The sequence below is a fragment of the Orbilia oligospora genome (genome assembly GCF_000225545.1).
Source record: "Orbilia oligospora ATCC 24927 unplaced genomic scaffold scaffold00079, whole genome shotgun sequence".
Classification (NCBI taxonomy): domain Eukaryota; kingdom Fungi; phylum Ascomycota; class Orbiliomycetes; order Orbiliales; family Orbiliaceae; genus Orbilia; species Orbilia oligospora.
Genome location: NW_011645636.1, coordinates 566,195 through 585,434, shown reverse-complemented (window position 1 = coordinate 585,434; position 19,240 = coordinate 566,195). Strand labels below are relative to the sequence as shown.

At 46.1% G+C, this 19,240-nt stretch overlaps 5 protein-coding genes across 5 annotated transcripts; 3 read left to right on the top strand and 2 right to left on the bottom strand.

Annotated features, from left to right (window-relative positions):
• Window positions 1-705: 705 nt before the first annotated feature.
• Window positions 706-2,787, top strand: AOL_s00079g198 (uncharacterized protein; the record flags this gene model as incomplete). The annotated part of the gene is made up of 1 exon (XM_011124073.1): window positions 706-2,787. The coding sequence occupies one exon, from the start codon at window positions 706-708 to the stop codon at window positions 2,785-2,787; it is 2,082 nt and encodes a 693-aa protein (XP_011122375.1).
• Window positions 2,788-5,381: 2,594 nt separating this feature from the next.
• AOL_s00079g197 (uncharacterized protein) lies at window positions 5,382-6,974 on the top strand (the record flags this gene model as incomplete). Its single annotated transcript, XM_011124072.1, has 1 exon — window positions 5,382-6,974. The coding sequence occupies one exon, from the start codon at window positions 5,382-5,384 to the stop codon at window positions 6,972-6,974; it is 1,593 nt and encodes a 530-aa protein (XP_011122374.1).
• A 2,002-nt stretch (window positions 6,975-8,976) lies between these two features.
• On the bottom strand, window positions 8,977-10,548 carry AOL_s00079g196 (uncharacterized protein; the record flags this gene model as incomplete). Its single annotated transcript, XM_011124071.1, has 1 exon — window positions 8,977-10,548. The coding sequence occupies one exon, from the start codon at window positions 10,546-10,548 to the stop codon at window positions 8,977-8,979; it is 1,572 nt and encodes a 523-aa protein (XP_011122373.1).
• A 2,961-nt stretch (window positions 10,549-13,509) lies between these two features.
• AOL_s00079g195 (uncharacterized protein) lies at window positions 13,510-14,569 on the top strand (the record flags this gene model as incomplete). Its single annotated transcript, XM_011124070.1, has 2 exons — window positions 13,510-14,288; window positions 14,518-14,569. The coding sequence occupies 2 exons, from the start codon at window positions 13,510-13,512 to the stop codon at window positions 14,567-14,569; spliced, it is 831 nt and encodes a 276-aa protein (XP_011122372.1).
• A 2,430-nt stretch (window positions 14,570-16,999) lies between these two features.
• AOL_s00079g194 (uncharacterized protein) lies at window positions 17,000-18,358 on the bottom strand (the record flags this gene model as incomplete). The annotated part of the gene is made up of 1 exon (XM_011124069.1): window positions 17,000-18,358. The coding sequence occupies one exon, from the start codon at window positions 18,356-18,358 to the stop codon at window positions 17,000-17,002; it is 1,359 nt and encodes a 452-aa protein (XP_011122371.1).
• Between the last annotated feature and the right edge of the window lie 882 nt (window positions 18,359-19,240).

Genomic DNA, 19,240 nt, shown 5'->3' with positions numbered 1-19,240 from the left:
ACTCTATTCCGAGTGACAGCTGCACGAGAACAGAGCCCTGAAACACTCTTTTCCTCACTTGAACTCCCCTCTCCCTTCCCTTCTCACTGCACCGTACTGCACATTGCACTTTCCACCATCCTGCACTGCCCGGACTCCTCAGATTGAAATCGACCTAGCAGAATATCCTTAGTGGGTTAGCTTTGAGAGTGTGGACGATCCTCATCCGCCTAAGATTTCTGGATGGGGCTTTTTTCTCATTCCCTTTGACTGTGATTTGCTGCGATTTGCTGTGTGTGATTGGAACTCGCTTTGGCTGTGCGTCTCCTCAAATCAAATTTCGTTCCCCCTGGCCAGAACATCATCCTCAACTCAACCTCTCACCTATCTCCTTCCCTCATCACTATCTCCCTCCATCAACCCTCATCTCCTCTTTCTCGACGCTCTTTTGGATAAACTGTCGAAAACCCGCGTTTTCACGACATTCCGATACCCGCCAGGCACCGAAGGAGATCCAAATCTGGTCTGGTCCGTGGATACAAGGAGGATTTGCAGGAATAGTAAACCTGGTTTAGGACTAATCTTACCACCGACATTCATTATTTCTCCGTTGTCCAAAAACATATTACGAATACATCATCATTTCCAATTCACCCCGCTCTTGCTCTCGCTCGTTTCCTCCTTATCTTTTTTTCATTCTCACCAGATGAATCGTTTATGAAAAGTATGGCATCCAGTTCCAGCAGCATATTCGGCTCGTCGCCGACCCAGTCGAAGGCCCCGACTGGCGGCTTCTCTCTATCCCTGGCCGATTTACCACAGGACGATGGCGACAAACATTCGATAATTAGTAGTCGCATGACAGACATCAACAGCGAGTTTGGCGATGAGATCGATCAGGTTCCTGGCCTAACCTCGCCTCCTGGCTCGAATCGAAACTCGGCTCTGTCATCCCTACACCCACCAACACTTGGTCGGCCAAACACAAGAATATCAATAGGAGACCCTCAGGCGGAAGCTGCGCTTACTACAAGGCCTAGCACGGCTACTAGTATGACCACTTCGAAATGGGGGGCTAGACCACGATCGAGGGGAGCTATGACACCAGTGGGAGGTAGTTTCAGAAGCTCCAATAGGCCACCAAGTGCCGCTAGCCGAACCCATGTCCCGTCGATCACCAGTCACGCTTTCTACAACCCTATGAGTTCGACAAAATTATCAGCACAACGTGGGAAAGTTTCGGAGGAAGGCGATCGACCCTCAATGTCAGAAATCACGTCTGCACCGTTGCCAGCGATCACTCCATCTACGGAACATGGCACGGCATCTCCTTTAAAATCAGTCACCACAGGTCTTATCGGCCAGCCTCGTACATCGTATGCACAAACACCACACTCGCTCGACAATCCCTTTGGTTTCCAAAGCCCGGCGGTTATACACCACGGGAATTCAAACAGGACGTCCCTGCAAGCTCCAAGCGAAATGGATGAATCAAACCATTATAGGTATAGCCTTGGAAGGCAGGCTACTGGATCCCCGACAAATCAGACAATCACATCTGCATCTCCCTTACGACATGGCTCCAGAAGAAGCAACACGAACGAAGCTGTTGCTGGACCAGCAAAGGAGGAACAAAGGGAGGCATCACAGGGATCAGCTACATCTCACAGAGCTGAAGTGCCCGTTTATGCTGGAAAGAATTATCAATATTTCCCTGGAAATACACTATTTTGTTTCGGTGGACGATGGCAAACCGCTAGAGATGCCCCGATAAACGTATTAACGGCAACACTAGTAGTTGTGCCATCGGGTCTATTTTTTGGTTTTAGCGCCCCTTGGCTATGGCTCAACGTACACCCAGCTCTGCCAGTTACCTTTGGCTACATCTTCCTCGTCTGCATGAGTTCGTTCATCAGGGCATCTGTGACGGATCCCGGTATCTTCCCGCGAAACATCCATCCGCTCGAATACGAAGAAGGAGAGGACCCCTTGGCCGTTGGCCCGCCTGAGACAGGTTGGACTATGATCAAACCCAATATGAGAAGAGGGAGCCAACCCCTTGAGGTCCCCGTTAAGTACTGCAAGACATGCCGCATCTGGCGTCCGCCTCGCTGCCATCACTGTAGAGTATGTGATAACTGCATCGAAACGCAAGATCACCATTGTGTGTGGTTGAACAATTGTGTCGGACGACGGAATTACAGATATTTCTTCGCATTCATCGCAGCAACCTCCCTTCTCGGCCTATACCTTTTTGCCCTTTCTCTGACCCATCTCCTCATCTGGCGGAGCCAGAATGATGCAAGTTTCCTTGACGCGCTAAAAACGTTGCGTGTCCCATTCGCCATGGTTATATACGGCGCTCTCGGTTCTCTCTATCCGATCGCACTAGTTGGCTATCACGTCTTCTTAGTATACCGCGGTGAGAGTACCAGAGAGTACTTGAATAACCACAAATTTGTGCCCTCAGAACGCCACCGACCCTTCACTCGGAGCAACCCTGTTGCAAACTTTATCGCCGTCCTATGCCGCCCGAGGCCCCCAACCTACGTGCAGTTCAAGAACAAGCATGTCGTTGGAGATCAAAGGTTCGATGCAAAGGAAAAGCTTAAGATGCGAAGTCCAGTCATCGACCAGACCCCAGCCATCGGGACCAACCCTGAGAGCGATAGGGGACGCAGCAGAGGGATCAGCGATGCAACCGGAAGGACCGGAATAAGTAACGAGGGCGCTGCAGTCGCCGCCGCTACCGGACCGGAAGCGTCGACCTCCAATGTTGGAGTCGGAAAGAAGATGCTTGCATCCTAGAAGCAGCAGCACTCACTCGAATTTACGACCCGCTCAGTTTCATGGCCTCGAAGTAATGGATATGTTCGCGGCCAGACGACCTTTACCTTTCACTTTTACTAGTTACGATTCGACACGCTCGTTCATTACCAATTTGCAGAAACTTAATACCTACTACGTCCTGATAGCCAAAACTCATGAATAAACAATGTAATTTACAACGGTCTCAGAGATCCGGCGCGGCTACTACAACAACATCATACCCTGCCTCGTACGTTGCACAGAGACGTATTAAGTATACCTTGTCACTTTTTTTTTTGGATTTCTTCAATATTTCAAAACAACATTTACACGGAGTTCGCATTACTACTGTTCATATCTTTCGTTTTCCCTATTACAAGTTTGCACAACCACGAAAAAAAAGTTCGCGAGAAAGTATTGCCTTTTCTCATTCTTTTTTTGATACATCACAAACGATAAGCCCGCCTTGACATCTTTTCTTCTTTTTCTTTTTCTTTTTTTTTCTTTTGGTTTCTCCCTTCTGTTTCTTTTGGTTTGCTGTACAGAGAGGTGGCGTTCAAGATAACCTATTATTCCCTGTTGATTCTATATCTGTTCTTTTCTCATTTTTTTTCTTTCGGACAATTCCCCTGGAGGTTTTTTCAAACTTTCTTTTCATATTAGTGTATAATTTTGGGTCGCGCATTCGGGTATGTAGGACGGACGGATGGGACTGGAACTGGAACTGGAACTGGTGTACTCGGAGGGTAGGATAGGATGGGATAGGATATGGTGGATAAAAGGTATTCAGCGGAGGATTCGGTGTTTAGATCATGTTACCTAGCGTTGCATACATCTATATTCTATAGCGGTTGAGAAGTTCAAAAAAAAAAGAGGTTTAGGATGAAAAATCAAAATACCATTCCCGGTGACATTCTGGAAGGATTCCCTGCATATTATTTGAATTTGAATTCGTGAAAAATTAATTATGATTGATAGGATCGATTGTGATCGATAATTTGCCGATGTAGAAGAGCCGAGAGCATAGCCCGTCTATCAAAGGCGCTTGTATATACGTCTGTAATACGTATGCAAAGATGCATAGATGTCGAAAAAGGTGTCGACTTTTTAGCCAAGCTAGTAAATTTTTTGAAGTATAGTTGCATTGACGTCGAATGCTAAGACGGCGCCGAGGAAGCAGGAAAAATTTTGGTTAGTAGTTATATTGTAAAGTGTTTCCGATGACACGTCAATTGAGGCAGAGGTTTTGTACAAGAAAATGCCAATACCGCGAAGTCAACGATCTTCGGTTGTTGGTTCGTCTACAAGAGTTCTGGGCGGGTCTTTAAATATAGATATAGCATATGCTATGCACCCCCCCAATGGGTCCCCATTTACAATTCGAAAAGTTCTAGAAGTTTAAATCCCATAGATCCAACGGGAACCTTGGTTAGATATAATTACAAAAATCGAGAGAGGGGAGTCGTCATGAGGTTTGCTTAGTTCGAATCCTGTACGTTTCATTGCACATTTCTTGGGATTTCTTAGATGTCTGTGATTTGATCATTTATCATTATCGTGAATTCATGAATTTCATGAGTTTGTGAGAAAAATAGGCGGTATTATCATTAATATCTACAAGATACAGGAGAAATTGTTAAGAAATTGTGAAGTCTTGGATTTCCCTTCGCATGTGGCTTCGAAACGCTTGGAAGTTCTTGAGTTCGAACTTTACGGTCAATGATCTCCACATGGCCACCAAAAGGATTCCTATGGCGTCAAAGCTAAGCTGGCTTTGCTTTGCTTTGCTTTGTAGAACAAAAGTCCCGTTGTCAAAAAGTAATATTCGATTTGAATCGAATTTTCAACTGACTGTATGTAGCCAATTTTTGTTTATTTAAAGTCCGTGGTCATGAATCATATCCATCTCATCTCATCTTTCAAGGATATCCGCATAAAATAATATAATATACAACCTCAGTCTATATCTATATTATAACAAACTTTTCTATATACCTATTATCTTACAGATATTCGTTTCAATTTGCCTTTTCAAACAAAACATACTTCTTTTTTTCGTTCTTGATATCAGCCTTATTCTTATTCTTACTCATATTCGCCCTCCCCCCCCCCGGCGATCGCGATCTACTCAGCTGTCGACGGTCTCAAGCGGCAGTTCGGTTGGGTTACACACACACCACCCTGCCCTGAGTCTGACGGGGTTAACCTCAACCCGGCAACGCAATCCACCCGAGGCACACCTTTGGAGAACCATTTCCATAACTGGCCTACACCGAGATCACGATTGGAATATAGATCCTCCACCTATAATAAGTGGGCTACAACAAAAAAAAAGAAGAAAAACCCAAAATATATCTAAAAAAACGTTAAAGAAAATTTATACTTCGAGGTTACAGTAGTCCGTCTATAGACGCCTACACTATTCCCGCTGTGTAACCCGCCGCTGCATCGTGACGTCGAAAGGGAACGGAACCCCGGATCCGAACCAACAAACCCACCCAATCCCACGATTCTAAAAAATCACCTGAGCCTAAGACAACCATTTTTTGACTAAAAAAATCTAAAAAAGCTAAAGAAGAAGAAGAAAAAGAATCATGAAGTTCCCGCATACTCCAATTGTGGTCCTACTCCTGCAGCTAGGCCTTCCAACAACCCGTCTGGGCGTCGCTAAAGCCCTCAATACACTTTCTCACGACGTCACCAATGTCACGCTGGATTCTTTGGTCTTTAATGACCGGGGAAGATATAATGGTACCAATCGTAGAAACGGCGACGACGGCGACGATGATGATGACGATGATGATGATGATGATAATGATAGGCGTCCGGGTCTCGGCAACTTCGGCGAGATCCCAGTCAACAGACAGGGGTTCAGAATGCAAATTGGAACCCCCCCACAAACTGTGTGGTTATCACCTTCTTTAATTCTGAAGGACGTTATTGTTAGAAATGCATCATCGTGCCACGATGATGACGACGACGACGATAATGGCCTTGACGATACAGACGAGTATCGCCAAGCGGTACGATGTGAATATGCCTCCCAAGGGCTGTTCAGAAGTCAATTGAGCAGATCCTTTGAGCGATTAAATCAAAGGATTGAGATCCCTCCAACACCTTATGATTCGAGCCAACGCTTTGAAGGTGATTTAGTGGATGGTATTATGATCAGGGAAACCGTGAGTTTTCCGAATACGTCCCAGGAGCTTAATCGAGAAGGATTCGAGGTGGGGTTACACTTGGACCACGAAGACGACGACGACGACGACGACCATGTAGGCCTCCCCGGGTTTCTGGGGCTCAACCGCGAATCAACTTTCCTACAGACTTTCTTCCCAAATAACAAAGTCTTTGGGGTTTCTTTTCCTAAAATGGACAAAAACTGGGGTATTGAAATTGACTTCGACGGTGGGGACGTAGCAAAGTCAACCGGGGGCATAATTTCCACCGCTTTCCCTGCAGATCAACGGCAGTATCCATTGTCGGCCAGAGTTGAATCAATGGAGATCAATGGACAAGAACTTCTTTCGCAGCCGTTTGATGCAAGGATTGATATTGGACATCTACCTGGCACCAAGCTTCCCCGCGACGTGTATAGAAGATTTGCAAGTGTTACTGGTGCGAATGGCTATGCGGATGATGACGATGATGATAATGATTGGATCAGAGAAGCATCGTATCCAACGTATAACACAACTGTCCCTACATTGCTGTCTGAACAATGGAATCTCACAGTTCGATTTTCCAATGGATTCGAGACAAGGATTCCACAACAATATTTAATTCAGGAAGTTAATTACTCAGACCAATCTACTTCGAATTCAGCATCTCCTCGCCGTCCGCGTTCAATCTCGAAGATCACAAACGTGGAGCGAGCGGATTCCAGTGCAAACGGTGCGCTTCTTTCAGGCCCGACCCTGGGGAGCGATATCTTGTTGTTTTCATATCTGATCGTGGATTACCAACGTAACCAATGGAGCATCGCCAGATCACTTGATGCCAGTCGAGTCCTGGGCGAGAAGCGCGAGGAAGACGTGGAGGTGCCGAATTCAGGCGATGTGCCAGCTCCAGGGGGTTCGTCGGACGGACCGAACGGTGCAGGAGGCGTGGCTGTTGATAACGGCGTTCGGGCGGTGCTATGCATGGGTGTTTTGACGTCATTGGTTGGGATACTTGGGCTTGTTTGATTTTTGACCCAATTCCTCGGGATGCGGCTTTGCTATGCAGTTTCTCCAAATTTCTTTTTTGTTTTCTGTTCACTTTTTGTTTGCTGACAGGTGCGATTTCTTTTTTGGATCGGAAGAATTGTGGCTTTGATAACTGTAGAGTTAGCTGGGTCATGCAAGCAATAATGGAGATGCTCGGTTCGAATGGTTAGAAATTGGTAATATGATCTTTTTGTAGCTCGAAGCTTCTGCATGAAGTCGATTACTCAACTGAGTAAAGTTATGCATTTTTCCGTAGTACCTGTGCCAAGTTTAACCATCTATAGTATGAAAAGGAAAGTTTAAGGCTTTTAAGGCTGATACTCAGTTTCAGGTCTAATGCAATGTCAGTTCGCATATCGCAATTTTTTTTTAAAGATTCTTTAGTAATGGGGGGGCAATAAGATCCCCGTGCACGATCTTTTAGAGAAGGAGGGCGAACGACAAGGGTGCACAGTCGTCGCGCATCGGAGAAACTGGATCTTTTTTTAAAGATGCTGGGCCATGGCCAGCTGGGCTTGCTGCAGCATCACTGCACTGGGTGAGGTAAGTGCTTATCCAAGGTACTGGTACTCGGATTAATTAACGGGCTTGTGGGGTGCAGTTGAAACGAAACCCGCTGGTGCAGATTTCCTGGGTGATACCGGGTAATGAATGCATTTCTTCCCTTCTTGCCTTAAGTTTCTTTCATGTGCGAGTGGTCGGCAGGTATCTTTGCAAGTACTTGCTTACACATGGGCAGTGTGCTGGACCGGTGGTGTGTGAGCGTGTGAGTGTGTGTGCTGGTGAATGTTTATAGGCTCGGACTATGTCGGTTGCTCCCCGGTGTCACTATCGATTACTCAGCGGTGATTACAATCTTCATATGGCGCAAGATCTTGCATTGTTTGACGATGCATTTTTTGCATGGAAATTTGAAGGGTGTGGGTCAGTTTTAGGTTTATCAGGAATCGAATATGGATAAAAGATATAGATAGAACCAAAGGGTTTCCACTGGAGTCGCAATTAAATATATCGCTTTGATGCTTGAAATGGAAACATGAAGGATTTAGTTCCTTCTTTTCTTCAGATTTGCGAAAGAATATTCCTGTGACAGGTAGTATCCGTGACGTATCGAAACTGTCAGATTCGATGCCTTAACATGGAAGCTGCTCGGTGTCTGGCGGCTGTTAACTACTTAGTCAGTATACTAGCTTAGCTAAGTGACTTGATGGGGGCGTCGTATTCGATAATATTTCCCTCGTTTCTCGTATCGAAAATAGTGGAGCCTTGATCCTAGAATCCTCGAAGGCAAGCCAAGACTGGGTGCCTTCTAGAGTTATTCCGTCGTCACGATCGATCGGTCATCCACATCCGAAACCTTCCATTTCCATTTCCATTTTTCTCTTTTTCCTTTCCCTGGAACGATGCCGAAGATTGGTATTATAATTAGTCGACACCCTTTTTCGGCTATTCGGATATCAGGCGATGAGCAATTGATGCAGGAAAACAAGTTACATGACCCGAGTACTTTTTTTATTTCTATTTGGTCAGATAATTAATTAATTCTCCCGCTTGAATTTGGGGGGTTTGAATTTATGTTAGGAACTGCGTACGTAATGAAGCAACTGATTTGACTCTCCACAGAAATCTGTGTCTTTGTCCGGAGAGACGAGGCTAACTGTCTTAACTTATCCGAGCTGGCGGGTCCGGAGTATTGGGTCACTTTAGTCTGTCTTGAATGTCTAGGCACATGTATATCATTGTAACGATATATTGTTATGTATGTACAACTGGAGATTCGTTCGTGATTGATGTCCGAGAATGGAATCTCCAAGGAAAAAATGTAAAAAATGACTAATCGGCGTCAACCCCATAATCTGCTCGGTCCCCGAGTGTTCCCCGGGGAGAGATTGTTTGGGTATATTACATGGTCCATTCCACCTGAGAAGCAGCCTTTTTTTGACGTCACACACTTGATGAAATTGCTCTCCCTTTAATCCCTTTAATCCCTTTCTCTTCGAGACAGCTTATTGAGCCAATTCTGCCTTCCCTTCAGCGCGCTTATTTCCGTGTCCAGGTCCTCCCGTGTCTTACCCTTCACGACCCCAAGCTCCCTGGTCATTGTAATCGCGTTCGCAACCGCATAAATCGCGCATTCCTTACAACTGTTCCTTGTATCCCATCCCTTCTCAGCTTCCAGCAAAGCCTTCTTTGTCCACTTCAGGCCATCCTGTTTCTTATCCAACGCCCAAACAACCTCGCCAACGTAAGCCATAACATATCCCTCCCGGCAGATATCCCTTTGTTCCTCAGGAAGGGCCTGCAGGGTGCGGAGTAAGCTCAGGAAAATAGGAAGTGACTCCGCCGGCTTTTCGAGGCGTGCGTATTGTACGCCGACGGCTTGAACTGCTTCAATCAAATCGAGGCTTGGTGGTACACGATTCTTCGGGTCGGGTAGCACAGGCTTTGTGACGTCCAACGGTGGCCTTTCGCTTTCCGGTGTAGCTTCCAATGCAAATTTGACAGCTTGCTCGAACAGCTCTGTCCCTTCTTCGATATTGCCCATAGCCGTGGCTGCTGTCCCCATGCCGAGGTAAGACCGTGACCGCCTCGTCGCATCCACTAACCCTGCATCCATAGCAACCATACGTCTGTAAGAGATATATGCATCCTCGTCTTTTGCAACTTGTTGGCAGAGTCCTGCAACCTTGAACAAGAGATTGACATAGTGCTTTTGCCATTCAGGGGAACACTTGTCCCATCCACCGGCCTTTTCCATTTGTTTTTCAAGACTGTTGAGAGCGTCTCGGCCCCATAGTGCTGCGATTGGGAGATCTGGATACCAGTGTGCGTAATAGTGCATAATTTGCATGCAAGTTCTTGCCCACTCCGTAAATACCTTGGGCGTTGGCGACTCCCTTTCGATCGACCATGTTGCCCATCCCCAGTAGAAGAGGTAGAGATTGACCAGCGTGAAACCAACGAAGATGACAACTTTGCCTGAACCTATGAAATGCCATTTGAACCATGTCCAAGGAGTCTTTTCAGCATACTCCGGACCGGATATCGTGAAGATCTTCCAGCGGTACCATTGCCATGTCCCCTTTACTGGGTCGGGAGAAGGAGCTTTACGGGCTCTTTCTTCGACATAGGAGTATAGAACCTTCCGTTTAGGCTCATTGGGACCGAAGTCTGGTAGCGGGAGAGGTCCTGGAGAAGGGTCACTCTCCGCTCGAGGAGGTGGTGTGCCGAGGCTGAAGACATGTCGACGGGATGCAACGACGCGTGGAAGGGATATCGGACGCTGCCGTAATGAAGAGGATCTAGACGGAAGTGAGCCGTACAGCCGGACATTCGCTGTGTAATCTGTCGACGTCGCAATTGTTCGCCGAGAGCGTGTAGTGGATGTCAAAGTAGTGGTGGTAGTGGTGGTGGTAGTGGTGGTTAGAATTCGAGGTCTCGTGAGAACAGCTGCAGCTGTACCCCACCTTGACCGCAGAAAGCCAGCAGTGCCCCGCGTCATACCTACAGCTGCGGCAGTCGCGGTCGCAGGGCCTGGAGGTGAGAAGAGCATGAATGACCAAGCATCTATCTGTGAAAATAGAACGGGTTAAGTCATCAGCCTGCCTGGCTGCTTGCCTTGGAAATGCCGTTAGCTTTGCCGTTTTGTGTGGGACCCGAAAATTATATCAAGCGAAAACGAGCAATATTACAACGTAAGTACAATTTCAACTAGCGGAAACAGGCAGAAAAAAGGCAGACACGTGCACCCTCCCGCGACAAATTTCAGATATTTTTTTTTGCGAAAGCTCTCGGGTTAGAGCGGTAAGCAAAGACGCATGATCTCAACTTCGCCATATGCCGTCGGGTTTTGGCTTTGGTTTTGGCTTGGTTTCGGGTGCAAGATGATATGATAGGTATTTGTGATATGTGATATGTATGAATCAATTTGCATGGAAGCATGTATGTAGGTAAGTAAGTATGTACTATGTATAAGCTTGTGCGGTTTAACCTTTATGCACGAATCCTCTGCAACTTTGCTTTGTCTTTTTCCTCGAACTGACGATATTAACAGCGGCTAAACTTGCGGTTCCGACAAGCCTGAGCCATTGTGCACTTGTGAGACACTGGCACAGCAAACCCGATGAAAGCGATGTTCGATTCGAAAACGAGGAAGGCTTCAAGGCGTCAGACCCCGGGCCCGATTCTCGGGATGCTTCGGGCCCAGCTCCGGGGACCCTGGGAAGCTAGCTGCAGGCAACCCCTTTTGTCAAAAAGACCTAGCTGGGGCGGAGGAGAATGGGCTGAGGCTGCAGCATCGCGATGAACCGGGAAATACGTGGTGCATCAGATGGCCCTTTGCAGGAAAGGGCCATAGCTAGCTGGGGACTCTTGGTCTTGGTTCCCCTGCGACGGCAACTTTTGTATCTTTGGTCTGGAGGTTAGGTACTACTTGGGCTCGTACTGTCCTTACTGATTTGAATTTCCAAGATATAATATTACGTCTACGAATAGCATCGCATGTATGCTATTGTCAGTGTAATAGTGTCAGGATGCACACTGCTGCACTGCAGTCAAGAGTCAGCACACCTGGCAATGCCCCCAGTGATGCATGCTATAGCCCTAGTATACCCTCCCCTCACCCCTCCCCTCCTTGTTCGAAAAATCTACCGAGCTTCTAGAAGGACAGCGCACTGACATGTAAGGAAGTCGGTATGCGAGCCCACAGCTCGATCAAACCAAAAAAAAAGAGGCTCCAAAATCTCATCCGATCTTTTCACATCTTTTATTCAAATTTGGTGCCAAAGCGGATGCATAGATCGAAGCTTTAAGCCTTCCTTCTTGAAACAATCCAAACGGTAATCCCGCCGACGAGCTCCTACGGTACCAAACGACCGAAGGGCAAAAATAACGTCTTGATACAATAAAAAAACGTGGCTCGGGGAGGGTGTGCATGTCAGAAACGACTTTATTCTTAGCTGCTCTCGTCATGGTCATTTCCCTTATCTTTGGAAGTAATTTGCGGCAGCCAGTCGTTAGCCTGGTATGTTGCTGTGCCTATCCTTCTCGAGAGTGTAGCCGTTAGCTTCGGTTCAAGAAAATGTATCCCATCCAGCTACGTATGCCACATTCACTTTATTTTTTTCTATTTTTTATTTTTGTTATTCTTCCCCTCCTGGTCAGTCTGCATCTTCCCAACCGATCCAACATGTTTCCGTCTGGTTGCAGCAGTTCTGGATGGTACAGTACATCCTTCATACATATCCAACCAAAGATATCTAGCTTATTGTTCTCGCTCTTTCGTAATATGAAGGAGATTACGAGATCAGGCTAGGTGGACACCGACAGTGCAGTTTTCCGCTCAATGCCCCTCCCGAGACCCCTCCCCATGCCTCTAATCCAACATGTTTCTTTCCAAAACTCAACTGTTTGTTGAGATGCTGCCTGTACCTGTGCCTGAGGTTGTACCATATAGGGTAGTATGATTGTGGGTATGTGCGTGGGTGCGAAAACCCGTAGACGGCTTCGGGTTGGAGTGGGATCAATTCACTTATCCTTCCTTCCTTCCCTTCCTTCCAGCTCCGAGATTTTGAGTTACGTTACCATAATATACGGCGAGGTGGCGGAAGGTATCTCCCTTCCTTTCTTCCTTCCCATTATCTTCCCATTTGCGAACGAGAACAAGCGTGGTGCAGGCGTTAGCCCTATCAAATGACCCAACATCTGACCAAAAACCCGGTCTTCCTTCTGTGATTGAACGACTCGAACAAAACTCGCAAAAAGAAAAAAAAAAGAAAGGAAAAAGGAAAAAGGAAAAGAAGAAACACCGTGCCAGGGCCCAGGAACAAGGAGCATGCATCGTGGTGGTGGATGCACCGAAACAGGCCCAAGACAATTCTGGAAAATGGCCTGGTGGAAAAGCGAGACAGGCATGAAGTTTGAGCAGCAAGCTAGCTGGGAGGTTTTTTCTTCCTGGGTGCTGTGGCTTTTTCTTTTTTCCCGCCCTTCCTTCGTCCACCAGGCATCTCTTTCCGGGCAATCGTCCATACAACAACAGTCACTTTGGTCCTCGTCCGAATGGACCTTTCTGAGTGCGAGATCCGATATATAATTCTTAGTGACTCCCCACCATGCCATCCCTCCTTTTCTTGAAGTCTGTATCTAAAAATTAAATCCATCGCATCATCAGATATATTTATATCATACCATCCACAGCGCTATAATACACTACTATCTTATTTAACATTCCTCTTGACGTCTTAGAAGCGCTACATCGGTCCCGATCCACACCCACTTCGACCCGAAAGAATTCTCTGGCTTTCTATATAATATATATAAATATATATATTTATACTTATTCATATAAAAGATATATATCCTCGAGAATTGGCTCATATACAATAATCTTTGAATGACCCGTTCACTACATCCTCTATAACAAAGAACCATATATTACATTCGCCCCTAGCTCGCCCTCCTTTCTGCAGATTCCTTTTTTTTTTTTATAGATTAGCAGTAGCAATACACTTACAAGATGCCTGCTTTAATAACAAATTACTCCTCTGAACCGGAGTACTCGAGTTACGAGCTTCGACAAAAGATCCGAAGGGGTGAAATTAAAGGCTCGACATCCGGTCTTGCGCGAACAATGCAAGCAAATCTCATCGTCCTCCCATCCAGATATGCCAAAGACTTTCGAAACCTTTGCCTCCGAAATCCAGTTCCATGCCCTCTCCTCGAGTACACATCCCGTGGCGACTACACCAGCAGATTAGCTCTCGACTCTGATCTTCGAACAGATATTCCAGCCTATAATGTTTTCAAGGACGGAAAGCTGGTCTCCCGTCGCAAATCCAATATCATGGATGAATGGACAGACGACCACGTTGGTTTCTTAATTGGCTGCTCATACAGCTTCGAAACTGCGCTCAAGGAAGCCGGACTCGAGCCAATGTGCTCCAAGAAGAACATGGCTGTGCCCATGTATGTCACCAACATCCCGCTCAATTCGGCCGGTGTCTTCTCTGGATACTACGTCGTAAGCATGCGCAGCTACAAGCCATGCGATATCCCTCGTGTGCGAGAGATCACTGGTCAATACATCAAGCAGCACGGCGAACCGATCGCTTGGGGCTGGGAGGGAGCCGAGAAGATTGGAGTTAAGCGCAAGATCGAAATGGGACTTGTCGACTTTGGCGACTTTGTGGATATTCCTGATGATGAAGTGCCAGTATTCTGGGGTTGCGGTGTCACTCCACAGGTGGCGGTGCAGGAGAGCAGGCTGAAGGGTGTAGTCATGTCGCATTTACCTGGGTATGTATATGCATCCTTCTTTTGATTCCATTACCTTATATATTCAGCCTTTCCCGGTCACTGCTTCCCCTTCCACCCTGGGAGCTGCATATGCACAATCGCGAATAGACCAGGACACAATTGGTGCAAACGCAGTCACCTCGCGTTTTCCACTTTTTCGCTGTTGTTGTCATTGTTGAAGAAAAAAATTTTCACTTCGAGCAAATCGCTAATTCGTATTTGTCCACAGTTCAATGTTTGTCACGGATCTGGATCCTGATGATGAATCTTTCTTGTTGTAAATGCAAGAACCAACTCGGTCTCTCCAACGAATACCCCTTCCGGCGCTTAGGTCTTCGGAACCTCCCTTCTGATATCCCACACCTTATTCTACATACTCCACGGAGTATCCAATTTTTTTTAATCAGCATCTTCCACATGTTTCTTTTGCATTTTTCGGCTATAGTGATACCACCTGCACGATGATACCACCGGGCGAACTTTCCTACTTTTTTTTTTTTTTTTCCCTTTTTTACCTTTAACGACCCCAACGAATCTCAGCTCAAATACTTTTTTGCTTTGCTGCCTGTTTTATTTGCTTTTTGAACGAACATGATACTCCCATAGAGTTTGATAGACTTCATTTTTTTCCCTCGTCTGTTTTTTCCTATATCCATATCTGCGACACTTATCATCATATCATTTGCGAACATTTGTACTAATGCTCTTAGCATACATTTTCCGGTGCGGGTTGCGATCTTTTATTTTTATTTTTTTTATTTTTCTCATTTTCATTTGTGGTTATTATTTCCTGCATAGCTTGCTCGGGTTCGCTTTTCCCTACTCCTCCCTATCATTTCTAATGGTTACGTCCTCATCCTTTCCCCCCCTCCCTTTCTTCTGTACATGTATGATACGTATCTCCTTTGTTCTCATTCCCCTTCATTCTTAGCGTCCGCTTTTTCCGCTACTTTTTTTCAACCTATCATTTGCATGGCATAGCTACTTTTTTTCTGCTCATTCTTTTTTTTTTACTTTCCCTGTTTTCGCATTGCATAGAAGGGTTGGGATATCTCCACAAGCTGGCTGGTCTTTTGTCTTTTTTACACACCACTTGTACATGTATCACCACGCAAGAAAAAGAAGAGGCCCTGTAGATCAGATCCGATGGTTTTAGTTTTAATCTAATACACTACGATATCATTCAAGTCACCTTCCTATTCATAATCCTTTTCGTATACATACACGTAGTCGATCGAACTGATCGGATTCCGGCTGACGTCAATGGAAGCCACCCTGATTCACAAACACATATTAACATATTAACTGGCCCTCCTTCCAGGTGAAAATCATAAGAGCTTGAGCGTTATAGCTAGCTCCAACATGGCAATTAACCCTGCGAATTGGATCAATCGGACTATCTATTGAAACCTCAAACACCCCCTTTTAGCGAAAGTAAGAGGGAAAAAAAAAAGTTCTGGTTGATCGCGTGGACCTTTGCATTGGCATTAATTGCACATGCTCTCTCGCTCAGATGGAAGGAAGGAAGGGAAAGATTAACGGACTTTCCCCGCCCGGCCAGTTCTAACCCCAAATTCCCCCCCCGTTGGATCTGTCAAGTGGACGGGCTTTTTTTTTTTTGTAAAATATGTCTCAAGGTGACACCCTCGGTTTATACCAATACCTCATCTGCCTTATGAAACACCAACAATTTTTCGAGCTTAACGTTTAAACTAGTCGAGAAAGGAACGTTAAACAGAAATGAAGGAAACTAAAAGGAAAAACTACACACCACTTACAGGAAGAAAAAACCGCCGGTCCGCTTACATGGCAACGTGCCTTGAGGCAACCCTATTGTTCCCGGAGACTAATTGTTCATCCGTTCCACCTGTGGCGCCAGCTGGCGGCGGATGAACACTTAATTAATTGTACAGGGGAGAATGAAGCAGGCAGTAGTGGTAGTAAACCTCAATTCTGCACGACCTATTACTACTTTGGGCTCCGATAACCGGGTGATTGCAGCGAAAAAAAATTATATCCCCGGCTCGGGGGCAACCTCGAGAAGTGGCATGGGCAATAATATCTTCGGAGGGACTGAGACCTTTTTTTTTGCATATTAGTTAATTATTAGTGTGGGATGTTCTGGAATGTGATATTGGGAGATATGAAATTTAAGGTTGTAATAGCTATTAGTAGGGAATATATTACATGAAAATAAAGCTTCAATGGGTAAAGTTGACGCATGGTTTTTTTTTTTTCTTGACCAATTTTTGTTTTTGTTTTTCTGGCTTACTCCCTACGAAAACCTGGAAGAGTTTTTCCGAAAAATACAAATGTCAGAATAAAGAATATGGGGCCCCTCGTTTTCTTTCATTATCGTACATACATACTTTAGGGAAGCTGAAGCATGACCTAGTAAGTTGAACGTTGCACCAATGGTTCATTCGTGCCCTAACCCTGGATTGAGGATTTTTAGGACTAAGCATGATATCATGAAGTCAACCTCCAAGATTAAACGCTCGGCCCTTGTCTTGTCCTTCCGGGTTTCTTCCCGACGATTCGGGTCAGACGCAGGTATCCCCGTCATACAATGGAAGATAATGCAAGAATGCAGATGGCCGTTTATTTCGGCAACGAAACCAAAAAAAAAAAAAAGAGATATCAAATTTCAAAAATTATCTAAAATCAGGGTCGAGGCCGGGCCAGATCCCATCATGCACGCCGCCTTTTTTCTAACACAACAGGATAACTGCAGCGGCAAGGGCTGATGCAGTCACAATCGCCCTATTCAGGTTGCCTCCGATCCCGCCTGCCGCGGCGCCCTCCTTGGGTTTGGAAGTATTGTTATTGGTTGGCGCAATTGATTCATCCCAGGGATGAACGGCCTTTGCCAACCACCATTCCCCGGCAGCATGATCAATGCCAATATAGGAAGTGAACATCAACTGGTTGAGGGCGATTACGGGACCCCTGACAGGCCATGATCGCATAACAACTGGATCATCTGCATTGAGGATATTTGCCATAGCAAAGTCAGGGTAGTTAGGTCTGGAAAGCTGGCTAATCAGGATCTCTTGGGGAAGTGATACAGTGAAGTCGCGAGTTCCGTCAGAAAATGTGATGGCGAGGTCGTAAAAATCATCTGGGTTCGAGGGAAGAGCGGAAGAATTGTAGGACGGCATCCCGTCGACGATTCTGGCGCCTGTAGCTTGGACGAAGAGGTCGTACACTGAAGATGGGAATATATTGGATGTACGGCCCGAAAAGTCGACAGTTGCGACGAATGGTCCGCCACCACCCAATATTCCATTTCGGCCGACGGAAATATTGGTGACGTTAAGTGTGAATGGGTTGGAACTGTTTGAAAGGGGAGCTGGTGGACCGATTGGCTGGGTGAACTTTTCGCCTGTAAAATGGGATTGATTGTAACCATCGAATTCGAGTTCGTAGACAACCAAAGGCCGTGGAGGGGCGCTATACGGCGGCTTGCCATGGGTGCTACTTCCTCCTGTGTAATAGATTCCGACTTGCTCTTTGCCCGGGAAGAAGGTTTGAAGGAAGGTAGAGTTGGGACCTAAACCGAATGTGCTCAAGTCATCGCCGACAGCGCCTGGTTGCTCGGTGGTCTGGATCCCGAATCTGAATTCATTATTTTCAAGACCGGGAACAGCATCAGAAACTGTGACAGTATCTACGCCGAAGGACCTCTCGCTGCTCATTTCGAACGTCGAGCTCTCGTTGGCCGCAAAAAGGCCATTGTAATCAGATTCGCAGTATTCGATTGAACCACCTGGGTCTGCGGTGGTGTAGTTGTCACAAAGGCTCACGCCTTTGACATAGGTTTCCGAGCTGAAGAAGTGAGGAGGAACCCAGACGTGCTGGGGAGGGGTGCCAATAGCAAGATGAACGCCAAAGCGACCTTGGTACATTCCCTCGGTTTCATTCATAGGATAGCGAACGAATTCATCGGGGACTCCGATAGGGCCGGGTCCAATATAGGAAACATATGGGACAACGACAGTCGCTTGGGCGCTTTTAATCGTGACGACAAGCGCCAGAGTTAATGTTCTAAGAGTCGATAGAGTAGGCATTCTTGAGGATTGACGATAGCGAATTTAATGTATGAAATATGAATATATAATAGACTACTGCTAAATTTAATAATTCTCTGGTTATTAAACGCTGTACTTGTAGAGGGGATCGACATTACTTTATATACAAAATCATCACCCAAATATTCAGTACTAGGTTGACCAATCCTCAGTGGTGGTCAGAGCATCTGCTCGTAGTCGATTTAACCTTGCGAAGGCTTGCATAGACACAAACCCCCCGCAAGATATTGCCGATAGCGAGTAAAAAAACCCAGATAATTAGAGTCCAAGGCCCTGGAAATTCCGCAGCGCGCCCTCAGGTCGGAGTTTTACTTCCGACATTTCGACTCTAGGCTTGGAATCGAATCTTCGTGAAATCCAAGACCAAAAAGTGCTGCTGCGACTCCTTTTCAACAGCTCAGGTGGGTATATAAAACAGATATATAACTACCCATGCCAATAGAGGCTCTAGTTCATCAACTGTATTGGCCGACATATATTGTTCGCCAGCAGTGGTACGACCCGTATTGCAAGCATCCGTATATAGGCTAAAATACACATACAACACTACGTTGGAGGGCTATGTTGAAAAAACGCCCGGAAGGGAACCAAGATATGCGCCGTTCTGGGATAAAGTCCTATGAAAGGCCCAGAAAGTGATGCAGAAGTGACTGGTCTTTTAGTCGCCAACTTATGTGCCGATGTTCAGTGCTGCGGACCATCCGACGTTACGTATCTTCATGACCACGCGCGGCCGCGGCGACTGCAAGGCAGCTATTTGATGGCATTGCATTGAGGTAGATATGTTGGAATTTAGGCTTTTGATGTGTTGCAGCAGTTGTCAGGTTTTTGAGGCTCAGACTAGAGCTTGGCACCCAAGGC